Source organism: Podarcis tiliguerta (genome assembly GCF_965153285.1).
Source record: "Podarcis tiliguerta genome assembly, chromosome: 8".
In the NCBI taxonomy this organism is placed as follows: Eukaryota; Metazoa; Chordata; class Lepidosauria; order Squamata; family Lacertidae; genus Podarcis; species Podarcis tiliguerta.
In genome coordinates, this window is record NC_139541.1 from 25467065 (window position 1) to 25483856 (window position 16792).

Consider the following 16792-nt stretch of genomic DNA (forward strand, 5'->3'; position numbering starts at 1 on the left):
TGGGTGGGAATTTCTTTGTCCTCTTGCTAAAAAGTATGTGAACAATTTGTCCCTGCAGAGGACCAAAGTAGAACTTCTACTAGCTTGATGAAGGCAAAGGTCTGCTTATCTTCCATGGGTTCATCTCTCAGCACTGTTGCAGTGTTTTAGAAAAACCACCTCTACAGCAGCCTTTCCCAAGCTGGTCCCCTCCAGATGTTTTAGGCTACAAACACTTTTCTGGGTGGGGCTGATGGGAGTTGTACTCCAAAACATCTGGAGGGGGATACCAAGTTGAGTTAAGGCTGCTGTACGTGAACACTGTCAGTCATGTAGCTGGGTTTCTCCCTTCCCCTTTTGTATGAGACCGCAGGGTGTCTAGGGTGACTCATTCTGCAACTATGTTGGGAACCAAGGCAGGAAATCCTCTGAGGGGGGAGGCAGGTGTGTGTGTGCCAAGCCTAGTGCAGATAATGCCATGAAAATACCAGTTCAGAGTGCTTTCTAACAGAGATGAGGACTCTCTCTGTCTCCTCCTTGGGATGCAGGGTCGACTTATCTGGTATGACAACCTTCATACGTTTTTGGTAGGTGCTGTGTGGTTGAAATCTGTGGATTGACCCTCCTTTGTGATCAGTTGCTTCTCTAGGTCCCAGTCAGGCACAGTGCCAGACAGTAGATATAGGAGAAAGCAGAGCAGTTAGTTGGCTTGCAAGAGTGGCTGGGACTTCAAAAGGAGGAATATGAATCACCGATTATGCCATGATTGAAAAGGATTTGACTTAAAGCCTGTATATACAAGAAGACAGGTAGTTGGGAAGGGTGAATTGGGGGCTCTAATTACAATTAGGCTGCAATTACAGCAGGTGGAATGGGGGAGGGAGAATGGCTTTGGGAGCAAAGACTTTTGCAAGGGTTTTCCTCTCCCATGGTTGGGGCTGAGGGAGGAGGAAGAGCCTACAGAATAGAAGGTGACTGGCCGGACAACAGAGGTGGGGAAATATTTCATATTCCTAGGAGTTGTTGACACCTTTTCAAGCTCCTTGGCAACCTGTTGCCTGGATTTTTTCCTGCTTCAGAGACTTCTCCCTGGGAAGAAAATGGTGTGCATCATCTTGACTCATTTTGAACCTCACTTTAGCTGATTTGCTTGTACATTTCCAGTTTGGCCTGACCGTTCTTTACCACGATGTCTGAATCAGATGAATTATGTTTGGCATGAGCAATTAATTTTCTTCCAAACTATGGCTTGGTAACTGACTTCACATCAAGGTTTTGTGGCAAAAATGGTTTACATTTCAATCATGAGATTAAATTTTACGGTTTGCAGCAGCTCCCAACCTTGGCCGTTGAGAATATTAGACTGCTGTCCTTGAAAGCAGACAGTTGTTGTTAAAAGTGTCCTGCCCCAAAATGCCTTGCTCCAGAATTCAGCCCAACATCAGACATGAGAGAGGTTCTGACCCGAGGAGAGACCCAAGGACCATCATGATAGACTGGCCTGTAGGAGATGGATTCTGCCATACAGTTCCCTACAGCCGCTACAGTGTCTTTGTTCCTGGCTCAGAACCTGTCCTTATCTCATGTTTCAAGATACAGCTTCAACCATTCAGTTTTCTATTACTTCTTCCTGTTACTCTTTGAGAATTTCAGTAATTCAAGGACTACCAGAGCACCTCTGGGGAAACATACCTATGCCTTCTCTCTTTCCATGGCTCAACTGGTGACCCAAATTGGGGAGCAGCAGCTGCTTGGTTCAGTTCTTCCCTGACCTAATCCTTCCCCCCTCCTAAATCTGGCAGGAAGTTAATCCACAATTAGATATTATAGGATTATAGGGTGTCACTCTTGAGGGTGGTCCAGGTTGGAAATGAGAGGAAGATTGTGTTCAAAACTGGAGTAGTAAGTACTGGCAATGTCTCATGCAGCTTTCTGATCCCTGTAGCAGGTGCCTTCTGCTGGTCTTTGCACCTGTGAACCTGTCTACGCACTTGGGTTACCTGTGGAGGTTGGATCTGTTTTGTCCTCCATTGGAATAAGCCTATTCCTACCTCTTTTTCTTAATGGTGACACAGATCATTCATAACATTATATTCTTCACAACTGTGAGCAGGGCAGCGGGGTGGGGTAAGTGAAGATAAGCTGCAACAATTAATTATAATGTTCTTCACTGCTTCTGCTCAGGCTGCACAAACAAAACATTTTGGTTCCTGAAATTCATTCTGATTGTTCAGATAAAATATAACTGATAGTATTGTACAGGATGTGGTATTAGTGTGTGAAAACAGTGAAGATCCAATGATACCCAGGCATGCACACCAGATGGTGGAGATGTCAGGCGCCATTCTGGTGCCCAAGCTTCTTCACTTGGTCGCAGGTGACTGATAGCCAGGTGCAAAATGTACCTGGCCCTTAGCTAATTTTGAACACTGCAGTCCAACATCATCTGTAAGGGGCCATGTTGTTGACACATGTTCTGTCTCTTCAGCCTGAGCTAGAGCTGACTGCCTCTTATCTGCCTCTTTATCCTCTTTTCTCTCTGTAGGATTATGCGCCCTGATGATGCCAACATTGCTGGGAACGTCCATGGAGGGACCATATTAAAAATGATTGAGGAGGCAGGTGCCATCATCAGCACTCGGCACTGCAACTCTCAGTCTGGGGTAAGTACTCTGCACATGTTCAAACAGTGAAGCTGTTTGCAGCCGTGATATGCGGAGGAGACTCTTCCCAGTGATGCCTTCAGTGTTAGTAGCAGGCAATTGTGGGATGGGGCAAAGCTGCAGGAGCAAAGCCTTGTTGCCTCCCTGCACCTCCGTTGTAGATTCAAGTGCCTGCTCTGCGTGTTAAGGTTTATAATGTTCCTGTCTTCTTTTGTTTTATTTTTCAAACTGTCATATAACAGTTTCCAGCTTAATAACAAGGGAGTAGTAAAAAAGATAAGTAAATTTAAAGATACATGACATGGGAATACAAATTCCAACTTCAGCAAAAAAGAAATGGAATAGAAAAGATCACAAGAGACATTTGTCCACTGCCTAACCCAGTGGTTTTCAACAGATGTGCCATGGCGCCCTGCGGCACCTTGAATGATGATCATGAGTGCCGCAGGTGGGGGAAGTGCTGTGCCATGTATCAGGCAAAAGAAAGCAGGCATAAAAAAAAGTCTGGACCATGCGCTCCTACGTATGATGCTCTCCCCCCAACTTTTGGATCCACGATCCACGCTGGCTGTGCATGCGTGCTGGTGCTGCTTACGCACCTGCTGCTAGAGCCCAGCGAAGGTGCGGGGGGGGGGGCAGGGTCAACAAAAGCAGTGTCCGCGCCCATTATGCCCATCCTCCTTCTTCACCTTTAGTGGGGGAGGGGTGTGGTTATGAGATAAAGCTGAGGGAGAAAGACATCTGCTTCCCCCGCCCACCAACTGACCAAACCTGAGCCCTAATCCATAATAAAAAGGTCTGGTATTTATTTTTGCAAGGGCAGAAACAACAAATCCAGGTTCTGAAATGGACACTGACCTTCTGCCACCATGACTGGAGAAATGGTCAAGGGTGGTTGGTGCCTCTCCTCTGTTTCCAAATCTGTCCTTTAAAACTTCTTGGATGACCAGAATTCGTGGATAGTCACCCTATTTTATCAATTTCTTCCTTTTTAAAAAACAAACCCCAAATGTAATCTATGACTGGCCAGTAGGTGGCAGTGATAGATAATTAGAGGGGAATAAAGAGTGGGGGACTCCACCAAAGTTGGAGATGGGATGCCAGTCTGCCAAAGAGCTTATTGCATAAGTACACAGTTAAAAGCATTCTGTGATGCTAATGGACCCAGACCTCTGACTCCCTCGCCCCTTGCAAAGTTGGTAGAACTGGGTAGCCGGTCTGTAGAGCAGCCTCATGTTTTTTCCACCCATCTTCCGTTTCGGGCTCTTTTCCTCCTTTGCTCCCAGTGGTGTGTGTTGTTTTCCTTTTACCCCACCTGCCTGTGATGTTTTGCTCACTCACTAACAGTGGCTTCGCCTGCCCCTCTCAGGAGCGATGTGTGGCCGCCCTGGCCCGCGTGGAGCGCACAGACTTCCTTTCCCCCATGTGTATTGGAGAAGTGGCTCACGTCAGTGCTGAGATCACCTACACATCCAAGCACTCTGTAGAAGTCCAAGTGCATGTGGAGTCGGAAAACATTCTCACAGGTAAGCAGAACCCCAGCACCTTTTGTGGTCACCTGCTGAACAAGGGTTAAACCACGTGATGGCGCTTAACTTCTTCGCTTTCTTAAATCTTTCATTTCCCAAGATTTTTCTTGAGGGGAAAGGGCAACTGCTGTGTCTATCATTCTTTTTAATGAAAGAAATTTCTCTCAAAGTGCCTGTTTAACCACGCACAGCTGGCAGTTATACTTCACCCTCAAAACTGGATTTGAACATAAAGAATTAATTTCTTACCTGTTAGCTGCAGCAGGAATTTTCGATGTGAAAAAGTGGAGATAACCTCCTATCCCATCCGTTAAAAAGTAGCATGATAAAGTACGGGGATTCGTTGTGGTGGCTAAATTAAGTAATTACCCGAGAAGTAAGGAAGGCAAATGACGCCCATGTTATTTTAGGAATTGATGGATGCATTTTGTTTTGCAGTAGGAGGAGGTTGGTCTCGATGGATTCACAATATTTTGATTTATCCAGGGCTGAAGCTTTTTATTATGATTTGCGAAGCAATTATGATGATTGAATAACAACACAGAATAAAGCAATCCACCAGGATACAAGAGACAGAATGCACTGACTTTGATACATTAAGTTGTATACGAAATGAAGAACTTCCATTTGTTTGTATAGACCAGTGTTTCCCAACCTTTTCCTGACCGTGGCCTCCTTTCTGTGGCACCCCCATGGGCTTAGCCAAGGGAGGGCAGAGGGCAGCTACCCCCCATAAGTAAAAATCAATACAAATCTGAGGTTTCCCTCCCCTATCAAAAGCCTGCCCCCTAACAAAAATCCTGGCTATGTCCATGCCCCGCTCCCATTCTACTGGTAGAAAGGGAGCTATTTTAATGTTTTGTTTGTAATTAGAACATGTTTTATTTATATTTTATACAAAATACAATTACATAAAATGATAGGAATATTGTTGAAGCAGAAAAACAGCTGGAAAAATCATGGAGTTGGAAGGGACCCCAAGGGTCATCTTTCTAGTTAAAGGTAAAGGTAAAGGACCCCTAGACGGTTAAGTCCAGTCAAAAGCAACTATGGGGTTGTGGCGCTCATCTCAGCTTTCCAGGTCATGTTGCCAGCTTGACTAAACCGCTTCTGGTGCAGTGGAACACTGTGATGGAAACCAGAATGCATGGAAACACCGTTTACCTTCCTGCTGCAGTGGTACCTATTTATCTACTTGCAAACTGCTAGGTTGGTAGGAGCTGGGACAGAGCAACAGGAGCTCACCATCTTTCTAGTGCAACCCTCTGCAATGTAGGAAACTTAGCTAAAGCATCTGTGACAGATGGCCATCCAACCTCTGCTTAGAAACCTTCAAGGAAGGAGAGTCCAGAACCTCCCGAGGAAGATCCATCTTCCATGTATTATAAAAATTAAACAACACTTATTTGACCCCAGTTATATGATGCAGATGGGGAAATCCTACAGATACAGTCCAAAAGGCGTACAGGGAGTTCTGTATATATGGGAGAATTTTAAAAAGTAAGTGGTCCTCCCTGACCTGCTGCAAAAATATCTTGTCATCCGGAGGAGCCCTGGCTGCCTAGATAAAACATTATAGCTCCCCATACTTTACCTGGGAGTAAGGCCTACTGAGCTCAATGTGGCTTTCTTCTGAGTTGACACTTATGACACTTATCTGATGGTGTTTCCTGCTTGGCAGGGGTTGGACTCGATGGCCCTTGTGGTCTCTTCCAACTCTATGATTCTATGATTTACTAGATGCAAGTCAGCAGCACCAGACAACCCCACTTGGCTAGGCACTGGGGTGGATTTCACGTCTGCTTGCAGAGCCGAGGCCCTGGTAGGCCACCTGCTTACCCACTTGTGATTGGCCAAGCGGATAGCCAGTCAATCAGGAATTTTTAAAAAACAAAAGCTTTCCTCCTTTCACTTCTCACTTCCCTCTGTGGTCCCCTAGCCTTGTGTTGTGGTCCCTCAGTTATGCAATTTTCTCGTGTGGCCCCCTTGGAATATCCTGGGGCCCCTGGTTGGGAAACACTGGTATAGACTATATTACAATATACTGTGGTTGTATCCTACTAATTTATATTTGGCGTAGACCCTTCTCTCATCTTGCCAAAATTTCTAGCCCAGCCCCCCCTCCCCCATATCTCAAAGCCGATCTCATGCAAAGTGAATAAAAATGTTGGGCTAGGACCTGGGAGACCAGGGTTCAAAACCCCTCTCTCAGCCATGAAACTTGGTAGGTGCTCTTGGGCAAATCACTGCCTCTCAGCCTAAACTCCCTCCAGGGTTGTTGTGGCAATTAAATGACGAGGGAGGAACCATGTGTACTACCTTGAGCTCTTTGGAGGAAAAAAGAAGTGATATAATGCTCACCCTGCCTCTTGCTTGACGCCTCACTCCTTGGCTCACAAATCCAACTTCTTTGGAAGTGGCTGCTTCCCAGCTGCTACATTCCAAAACTTTCCTTCCCTCCAGGCCTGGCTGAAGTGACATTACCAGTGGATGTGCAGTCGAACGCATACTTCATTGCTCACGAGATGGAAACTGTCTGTAGCGTATCTGCAAATTTCTGGCTTTCTTGGCCTTTTGGTCTATTTATTTATTCGATTTCTTGCCCACCCTTCACTACAAGTGCAATAAAACAAGAAAAGTTTTTAAAATGTGGGGAAAAAATTCCTAAATGTTAAGAAAGGTTTTAAACTAAATGCATAGTATATCATCATGACATGACCTTTGGCTACTTACAGTAAGACTCGACTCGATATTGCGGCACAAATGTTTGAAGAAACGTGTGGCAGGGTTCAAGAGTCGGGGGCCGACTTAGGAGACAGGAATGCCCAAAATGGCCCTCAGCATTTCAGCACCTTCCCCAGATACCCAGTCTGGCAAAAGATTCCCCATGTGTGGCATTACAAAATTTAGCTCTCTTGGCAACCCTCTTCCCATCTCCTCTCATCCCCTCCTCCCAATATTTGGCCCTGCCTCAAGCTTCTCTTGGAATATCTTCCTGCCAAGAGAATATGGTTTTGACCAACTGGGATGTTGAGACTTTGTCGGTGCAAACGCTGGGTTTTGTAAAAACAAAAGCAGGTGCAGAGAAACCAGATGTCTATCCCCATGCTCTTGGCCGACGTGTGGGAAGATGAAAATGTGTTTCCATGGTTACCGTGCCTTGAAAGAGAATATGCAGATCAAACCGGGAGCCAAAAGTTCATCCCACTCGGTGATAGACACCACTGATTAACTGTGGGCCACTGCGAGGAGTGGCACCAAGCGAGTCCCTGCCTGTGACTTCCTTTTTATAACCTCCCCCAAATCCTTGAGGCTGCTTCTGAAGATTAATCTGCATATATCGCTGGACGGAGGAGAACTAGGGAGAACCTTCTCTTCCCACAGACGATGACAGTTCAGAGGCCCTGCATGACTGTGGCCAATTGGACAGCTTTGATGGGAGAGGCCTTTAATAAAATTGGACTCGTGGAATGAAACGCTTGGGCTGCCTTTCATCTCCTCCAAATTGCAATTTAGATTTAAACCAACCCTTTCACTGGTTCCACTGCACAAGGAGATTTTTTTGCAGTGAGGTTTGTGGAAAAAAATGCTATCCAGAGGAACAAGGGAGCCGTCAGGCCTGGGAGTGTGCTGACTTTGATACTGCCCAGAGCAGGGACAGAGTTGGGAGGCTGCTTGCACCAACATCTTCCCCAGGATCAGCTTAGCTTAGCTTAACAAACAGCAGCTCCCAGCATTCTTAGGGAAAGCCTTGACTGTTTCAAGTGGCATCAAAGTGCTTTGAATGTACGGTGCGAATGGGGCTGCAATGTTTGCAGGAGATGCCTCATTGTGGTGCATTGTACCTTGAAAATGGATAGGCGGGTCCAAGTGGCACTTGAATTCCAAACGTGTGCTTATGTGACCCTGTGTCAGGCTGCTAAAACCTCTGGTCAGTGTTCTTGTTTTATATAGGAAAGATTGTCAAACTGGGACTCAGCCAAGGGGTGGAAAATGAGCAGCTCTCCATATATTGATGGACTTCAGCCAGCATGGTCAATGTTCAGGGATTATGGAGTCCTGCAAAAGCTGGAGGGTGGTATGTTCCCTGCCCCTATATTTTGAAGGGTTAGGGAGGTCGTGCCAAGGATTATTTTGCTTGTCCTTTGTTTCCGCATTTCAAGTTGCCATTTAGTGACAGCCGGCGGTTTCTGAAGTGCCCCGGTCCCCCTCTGGGCTTACCAGCTCCCAGCAGGCACGGCCCATCCAGCTCAACCAAGCTAAGCTGCCAGTGCTGCTCATTTGACTTATCCCCAATGTCTGGATGCTAATTTCTGTTAGATGCAATTAGGAGGGAACAGCTCCGGTACAGGCGGACTGCAGCCACAGAAGCTTCTGAAAGCAGCAGCCTTGGGAATTGGTTCTCTTTTGATCAGAGTTTTACCAGGAAAATGTGCAGATAGCCATTCTGTGTTGTTTGGGGAGGAGTGTGGGAGCTTTGGGGGGGGGGCATAGGGTTGCTGCTGTGGAATCCAGCCTGTCAGGTTGTTTTGCTGTTGTTGGGTTTAAGCAGTAAATCTTATTCCCAAGAGAAGGTTGTCACATCACAGTGAAAAACTGTGCACAGAGCCGAAGTATTGCAAATTAGCCCTACTTTCCGCACAAATTCTGTTTTCCTTTTGTAACAGGGAGGGGGAGATGCTGCAGTGAAACGCCTCCTCCAGAGTACTGGGAGCATTGTCCCTCTGATCTTTGGATGAAAAGAGGCGTGATGTTTTTTTCAAGCAGTCGGGCCAGTTTTGAAAGCAATGTACTTGTTTGTACCAGATCAAAATCTGAGCAGACTTTCTCCCCTGCAAATTTAGGCCCATAGTCAGAAATCAGGGATTGTGTGTGTGTGTGTGTGTGTGTGTATGGCAGGAACTGAACAGCCATAACATATAACTCCATAGGGTCAAACTTAGGTAATGGTCACTTTTTTGGGAAGTGTACTGCCGGCACACTTTTCCTTATTGCTGCAAATTTAAAAGGGACTTATTGAAAAATGAAAGCTGAACATTCAGGGAGGTGCCTGGAATATCAGTTCCCCTCCTTTTGGAACATAAGACAATCCTGCTGGATTAGGCCAGTGGCCCAACTGGCCCAGCATCCTCTTCTCACAGTGGCTAACCAGATGCCCCAACCAGAAACCCTCAAGCAGGACCTGAGCACAACAGCACTCTCCCTCCTGCAGTTTTCAGTAACTGGTATTCTGGAAGCATGACTGCCTCTGTTAGTGGAGGCAGAGCATAGCCATAATGGCTAGTGGCCTCCTCCTCCTCCTCCTCCTCCTCCTCCTCCTCCTCCTCCTCCATTAGTTTGTCCAATTCGCTTCTAAAACCACCCATCCCTGGTGGCCATCCCTGCCTCCGCCTGAGCCAGTGCACCAACTGCAAAGAGCCTTATAGGTGTAGCACCATAGAGGCTAACATATGTGTTATGACATAAGTGGAGCATGGGGTTGGGAATGTAGGTAGTGCTGTCAAATAACACTGAAATGCAGAAAATAATTGTTGGGAGAACTCAATTATGAACGTATGTAAGATATGTACAGTGATAACTCAGAACAGCAATAGATGATGCAATGCAATCATACTGAAATGCAAGTTAATTAACAATGGCACTGATCAGACAAAGATAGTTGCCAGAGTTTGAGCGCCATGGCAGAAAAGGTCCCCTTGCCAGTAGTTACACTGGCTGATATCACTTGCTTTGTTTTGCTTTCTCATTTCTTCAGGCCAGATGCTTTGATGACTCAGTTGTTATTCCATATTTTGCTGTTTTCTGTGGTCTGTTCATTTACAGATATTTTTCCCTCCCTAAAAAGGTGCCAAGCGGGTGACCAACAAGGCAACTCTGTGGTATGTGCCCCTCTCTCTTAACAACGTGAACAAAGTATTGGAAGTCCCTCCTATTCAGGTAAGGGGATGTTCCAAGGGTGATGGTGGAGCTCTATAGGAGTCAGGCCTTAGTCCAGATTCTGCAAACAAAATAAACAATGCCCATTTCCATGTTTACATCCACTTGGTTAATCGTGTACTGTATTGTACTGTATAATCTGGTTTTGTTGTCTTGATTCACACTGTAGCTGAGTCTCCCAGAAAGATGTCCTCTTCTCCCCACCAGAGTTCCTTTGAACAAACTTTTTCTAACTCCCTCCTTTGCTCCAACATATTGTGGCATAGCAGATTTAACACTTGGTCTACGTTGCTCCTGTCCACTCCCATTACCTTAGAGGGGAGTCCTCTCTTGCTATGCCTTCAAAGGGGCAGTGTGTGTCATCTTAAAGAGCTGTATAGAAAAACTCTCCGGCAACTTCCTTTCTCCATTGGTGGCCCAAGGGGACATTTTCTTGCCTTCAGTGGCACTTCATAGCAACATGAAGCAATGGTGGTGGTTTGGCCAGTCAGGCAGCAGTCCTTGTTCCTTCCCCTCTGACTTGGGATGACCAGGTGGCCCTTCTGTTTCTTCTCAGTTTGCAGAGAAGGCGCAGGAGGAGGAAGGGAGAAGGCGCTACGAAGAGCAGAAGCTGGAACGTTTGGAAACGAAGGAGAGGAATGGGGACGTCATCATGCCAGTGATCAATCCAGGTAAGATGGGCAATCTGAGTTAACGCCGGCTCCAAAGGACATGGTGAGGCTTAGCAGAATCCTTTGCATCTTTACATGGAACTGTTGATTAGTTTGCTGCCAAAGCCAGAAGTACTAACTTTGGGGCAGGTATTTTTGTGAGTGAACAACTGCAACCCCTCCCCGAACTGTTTTTTTGTTTAGTCGTTCAGTCGTGTCCGACTCTTCGTGACCCCATGGACCAGAGCACGCCAGGCACTCCTGTCTTCCACTGCCACCCGCAGTTTGGTCAGATTCATGTTTGTAGCTTTGAGAACACTGTCTAACCATCTCGTCCTCTGTCGTCCCCTTCTCCTTGTGCCCTCAATCTTTCCCAACATCAGGGTCTTTTCCAGTGAGTCTTCTCTTCTCATGAGGTGGCCAAAGTATTGGAGCCTCAGCTTCACGATCTGTCCTTCCAGTGAGCACTCAGGGCTGATTTCCTTCAGAATGGATGCGTTTGATCTTCTTGCAGTCCATGGGACTCTCAAGAGTCTCCTCCAGCACCATAATTCAAAAGTGTCAATTCTTCAGCGATCAGCCTTCTTTATGGTCCAGCTCTGATTTCTATAACATTATACCTTTCCATGAATCATGCCCATGATGCACCATTTATTGACGTATCCTTATCAACTACATGTCACACCTGCTCCCTGGTCCTTGCTCCAAACAGGAACATTTTAGGCCTTTTTTCCCCCATATCCCTCTGGCTGGCTCCTAGGTTCAGCCTGAAGGTTGCCCACACCCAGTGGCAGAGGAAGGGGGGCAGGGGGCAGTCCACCCGGCTGCCATCCCTAAGGGGTGTGACAAGAAGGAACTCCACAGGGGGCTCGCCCCTGGGCGCAGTGGCGCGAGCTGCTGCCATCGCGCCACCGCAGCTGCGCGCAGAAGATCCTCCTTTTTCGGTTGCAGTGGCGGAGGAGGGATCCCATTGGCGTCTGTACGGCACTCAAGCAGCTCCTACGGATCCCTCTGCTGCAGCCACAAGCAGAGGATCCCGCCATTGTCTGTACAGTGCTCAAGCAGCTCCGTCGGCAAACCACTACGTACACCGTATGCGTGTGCACTGTATGTACAGTGCCGTGCATGTGCAGTACATAGCGGCACCGCACATGGGCCTCGGGGCGGTTCCCCCCCCCCCGACACCCCGCACCAGTTGCTGGTTAGGCTTCCTTTGCCCCTGCCCACACCTGTAATATGGGTGGCATCTTTCATACAGAGGTGGGATATCTGGGATTGTAGTTCAGTGGGTGCTTCCTGAGAGTCAGTTGACTGTGATTTGACAACTTTTTAGTTAGTCACCATAAAAGCTGGATCCATTTTGCATTTCCTGCTTCAGAGCCTGTCTGATGACGGTGCCAGCTTGTGTGTGAACCTGGATGGGGACTGGCATCTCCTCCTGATGTCTTGAACAGGCTCAGTCTCTCAGTTTGGCTCACAGAAGCTCACAGGGACCCAGGCTGAGAATTCCAGGTTGGAGGTCTAGAACTTCCATGCCATGCCTTGGGACTTTCCCCAGAGGCACGTGCTCCTCTTTACCTACCCCACCTCTATGCATAAAGACAGACTTTCTTCCTTCCTCCTGCTCCAATGAAAGCCCAAAGCCTGCCTTTTGGGGAGTGAAGAGCCCCAACTGGCGCAATGTGCCTGGAGCAAGAGCAGTCCTCCAGGGATGCTTTCGTCTTCCTTCCACCACGAAAACAGTTGGGTTCAAAGCCAGCTATTTTAGTGCTCAGACTGTCTGCACTCGGGTATTTATAGATGACCATACAGCGGTGTGCATGCAGCCCAGGAACGTGTCATTCCCCCTCTCCCCATCGACTCGAGGAGGCTGTTCAGTGGATTTCTTCCCAGAGCCGTGAGCGGCAGCAGTCATGCCTTCTCTAAAGCTGAGGCTGCTGCCAGAGCATGTGATCGAGTGAACTTGCAGAGGTAGGAGCTCCGAAGAGGTGACCTGCAGGTCTATTTTTGTCTCTGTGAACAGAGCCCCCCCTTCCCCAGTAGCTTAATTTTAGGTGTCTTTTAGAGCAGGAAGAGCACAGGGGATTTGTGCTGCAGTTGCCTAGCAACCCATCACAAAGGGCTGGGGGGGGGGGGAGAGAGAGAGCTCGGATCTCTTTTGTCATGTCCAGGAGGCTTTTAAGACGAAAATTTCTACAGAATGGCAGCAGGCTTCCTTTTGTTTGGAAGCTTTAGGATGGGGCACAGCTGTCTGTTTCCACAGTGAATAGACTGTATGTTCTACTTAAAGGTCGTTGTCTGTGTTAAGGGCATTTAAAGCTTGATGGGCTCCAGACTAAAGGTGTGTTGGGAACTCCCTGCCAAGTGAAGTATCTAAGGACTTGTGCTAGGAGAGAGCCTCATGGAGACACAGCAGAGAGGAATGCAGGTTCTGCCCCTGCAGCTGGGTGGCACACTGCCATCTCTGGCTATAAACACCAGGAACTTGGCCTGATTCGCAGAGCAAGGCTTTCAACCTGCTGCACTTTAGGGTCCAGCTCAAGTCCTGCCTCCATCCATGGATGACAGAGTTCCTGGGTTGTTATTATTCATTAAACTTATTAGTCGCTTTTTTTTTTTTAACAACAGTAACTCAAAGTGGCTGAACGATAAATAAGTAACATATGCATTAAAACCAGCACAAAACAAGACAGAGAAAAATCTAAAACTTATTCAAGTTTAAACAGAAGGTACCTGCTGAATCTCTATCGGCAGAGCATTCCACAATACTGTGCCAATGGCACTAAGACTGTATTTCTTGTTATTGACTGAGCCTTACCAACTCGGGGAATGACCAACGATGCTCCTGCAGATGATCTCAGAACTTAGATATAAGGGTTCAGGCGGCTCCCCAATCCCAGATCCACTACTGTCTGTGTTTAGACCAGGCTTTGTAACTGAATCACCCTTGGTCACCCTGATTTATTGTGAGAGGGATGAGGAATGCAAATGTGTTACTTCTGCTCAAGCTTTCAGGGGCTTTTGCTGCCCCTGACTGTGAAATCCGCCTGGACCAGCTCATAGCGATGGGTATTGGAGGCACCGTATTATGATGCTTCTGTTTGTATCTTCAGGGCTGGTGGCTGTTGCACTTTGTGTTCAAGGGCTGAAAAGACTTTTATAGAAGGTAGCTTTGAGGATGGCTGGACATTGATAGAACCTACATGGTGAGAGGGTGGGGAGCACATGGAAATTGTGCAAAGCTGGTACAAGCGAGGTGTGGAATGGCAGGGGCTTGAAATGATTATTGCTGTGTCTGTGTAATAATTCAGAGTGCTGAATTGTTTTATATTGTTTTATAAAGCTCCAGATTACAATACCTCAAGGACTGCCTCTGCCATAGGAACCAACCAGGCCCATTCAATTGTCACCCAAGGCCTTTTTTCATGTGCCCCCTCCATGGGAGGTTCAGAGGGTGGCAACATGAGAGCAGGCCTTTTCAGTGGTGGCTCCCCATTTGTGGAATGCTGTTTCTGGGGAGGCTTGCCTGGTGTCATCATTATGTATCTTTAGATGCCAAGCAAAAACTTTCCTCTATATTTGGCCTTTGGCCTGTAGCTATCTGAGGCCTTTTAGAGTGGGTGGGATTTTTAAAATGAATTTTAAAAAATGGTTTTAATGTGTTTGTGTGGGTTTTTGTTTGTTTGTAAGTCTCTTTGAGTTGCCTTGGGCAAGAAAAAGCAACTCACCAATTCAATAAATAAATGAATAAATAATGGATTAAAACTCCCATGTGCTATAGTGTGTGTGTGTGTGTGTGTGTTTGTGGGCACTATGGGATCATTTTCAGTGGTGTTGGAATCTCACCGTCCTGGAAGAGACTCCATGCAAGGCAGCATCTGAAGTCTTATTGACAGCAACCTTCTGGTGAACTGCTGCCACAGACACTGCCTCTTTCTCTCAATTTATTTGCCTGGTGGGCAAGGAAGGGCTAGCAAGCAGCAACATACCCCCATATGCAGTGATTCACTCATCAAGCGTTTTGTATTCAAATGCCATTGGCTACACGATGTCCAAAACAGAGTGAAGTCAATGTGACTTTTTAATTCTCATATGAAATCCAGACTCCCTTTCTGAAAATGTAACCCAGATTCCCTTTAGGTTCAAACACTTAATGTTAGATTGTTTTCTCAGCTCTTGGACTTCAGGTCCTTCTCTGAAGTCTGTCTTGTGGTTGGATGGGGGTAGCTGTGTTTGCTCTTCCCTTCAGCTCCTGGCATGCTACTTAATCTGGGTGATCAGGTTAATCTTTGGGAGAGTGAAAGTCTTGGCATGGTTGCTTGGTGTGAGATACTGTATTGCCTGAAGGTTGGGGGTGAGGCTACATGACCTTCATATCCCATTGCGCCTTGTAATCCTGCAGTGAATGCTCACAGCTTACCTTTCTGCCTCTCTTGCTCTCCTTGCTCACAGATAGACAAAGAAAAGGTAAGATTGTTCTGACTAATTAACACTGTTAAGATAGGGAAGCTTCCAAGTGTTGGCTCTCTTATTCTTTGCTGTAAGATTTGTCAAAGGAAATAAGTCTCGGCTTGGCACTATGGGGGCAGATCCCCTTATTGTTTTAAAGTTCATTGCAATTGCTTAAAGCAAATTATATAAAATTATATACATATAAAAATCTTCTTGCCACACAGACCTCTCCAAGGCATGTTGGCTTGAATGGATTTGGTTTAGAGGAGGCATATAATTTTAAAAAGTTAAGGTTTGCTTGATTTCTTAATTCTTTTAGTACTGGAGGGCTGGGCAGGTACTGTGCTAGCCAAGGTGGATCAGATTTTTCCTTAGGTGGTTGCTGCAAGAGCGGAGAGGATCTGACAGCCAGAGCTCAGCTGAAGAGAGTCACTTTCCTCTGCTAGTTGAGGAGGGACAATGGTGCTAAACATTCTGGATGAGAAATGCTTCTTCCTTTGCTTAAAAGCTATATAGCTGGATGAGTAGTTGATTTTTTAAAAATACATAAGGTTTCACTGGTGCAAATAGTGGCTATACATTTCATTTCACATGTCAGCCATATTGGTAAATACACAGATTTCAAAACTGCTGCCTTTTCAGGTGGGTTTTCATAGTCTGTTTTGACCCCTTTAAGGCAGGGGTCAAACATAGCTGCTTCAAGGTGTCTTCCATTGATGTGTGGTGTACACAGGGCATCACGCTGCGACCTGTTTCCCAGCATTTCCTTGGAACTGAATTGCAGGGGAAGAGGAGCAAGCTGTTTTTCAGGGAAGCTCCTCTGCCATTATTATTCTTACTGAGGATCCTGACACAGTTGCAAGTATTCTCCAAGTCTGAATGCACCCTTAGTCTGATCCAGCAGATCTCTTCCTCTGTCCTTACGCTTCTGTGAACCCTAAAACATCCTTTCTGTGGGGCTGAATTAATTTGGTCTTCTCATGGTCTGTGCTCTTCCCTCCCCTTACAGAGCCATATACTGTTGGCTACAGCCAGTCCAGCTTGATCCACCTGGTGGGACCATCTGACTGCACCATGCATGGATTTGTGCACGGAGGTAAGTTCCCAGTCTGTGTCCATCATGGCTTTGATGTGCTCTTTTGGTGCCACACCGTGCCAGACGTCCCGTCATTTGCTAGAAAGTCCTGGGTGAACCCTTTGAGGAGGTGCCTGTTGATGCTGGTTTCATTCATTAGCTTATATACCGCTTCCTGTTTCAGCAGAAATCTCTAAGCAGTTCCTTGGCATCAGCTGCCATGTAACCTTTTCCTTAACTGCACCCAGGCCTATCTGTCAAGTTCTGCCTACTCTTCCACACACCCCTTTGTTCTGTTAGTCTTGCATCAGAGGCTTACTGGGCAGGAGTTGTATGTTTGTAATGCATGAGTGCTGCTGAGGTCTCCTACACCTGTTTGAGAACTAGTCAGGGGCTTGGGAGGCTTGAATCAGGAACCTCAGGATTCAGGGCTAGGGTCTTCTCTGGTAAGCTGGCTACAACCATACAAATTCAAGCATCTAGACACACAATCTCAGGTTGTGTAAA

At 46.7% G+C, this 16792-nt stretch overlaps 1 protein-coding gene across 5 annotated transcripts in view; it reads left to right on the top strand.

The window, feature by feature from the left end:
- ACOT7 (acyl-CoA thioesterase 7) overlaps positions 1-16792 on the top strand; it is a 63876-nt gene that overhangs the window by 12216 nt on the left and 34868 nt on the right. For 2 of the 5 annotated variants that reach the window (XM_083452242.1, XM_083452245.1), the window contains exons 2-6: positions 2525-2642; positions 4012-4168; positions 10017-10108; positions 10665-10779; positions 16220-16306. In XM_083452242.1, coding sequence (XP_083308368.1) covers positions 2525-2642; positions 4012-4168; positions 10017-10108; positions 10665-10779; positions 16220-16306 — 569 coding nt within the window. Of the gene's footprint in view, positions 1-452; positions 542-2524; positions 2643-4011; positions 4169-10016; positions 10109-10664; positions 10780-15210; positions 15226-16219; positions 16307-16792 lie in introns of those variants that run through there. The other 3 variants (XM_083452243.1, XM_083452241.1, XM_083452244.1) reach the window with 3 other exon arrangements.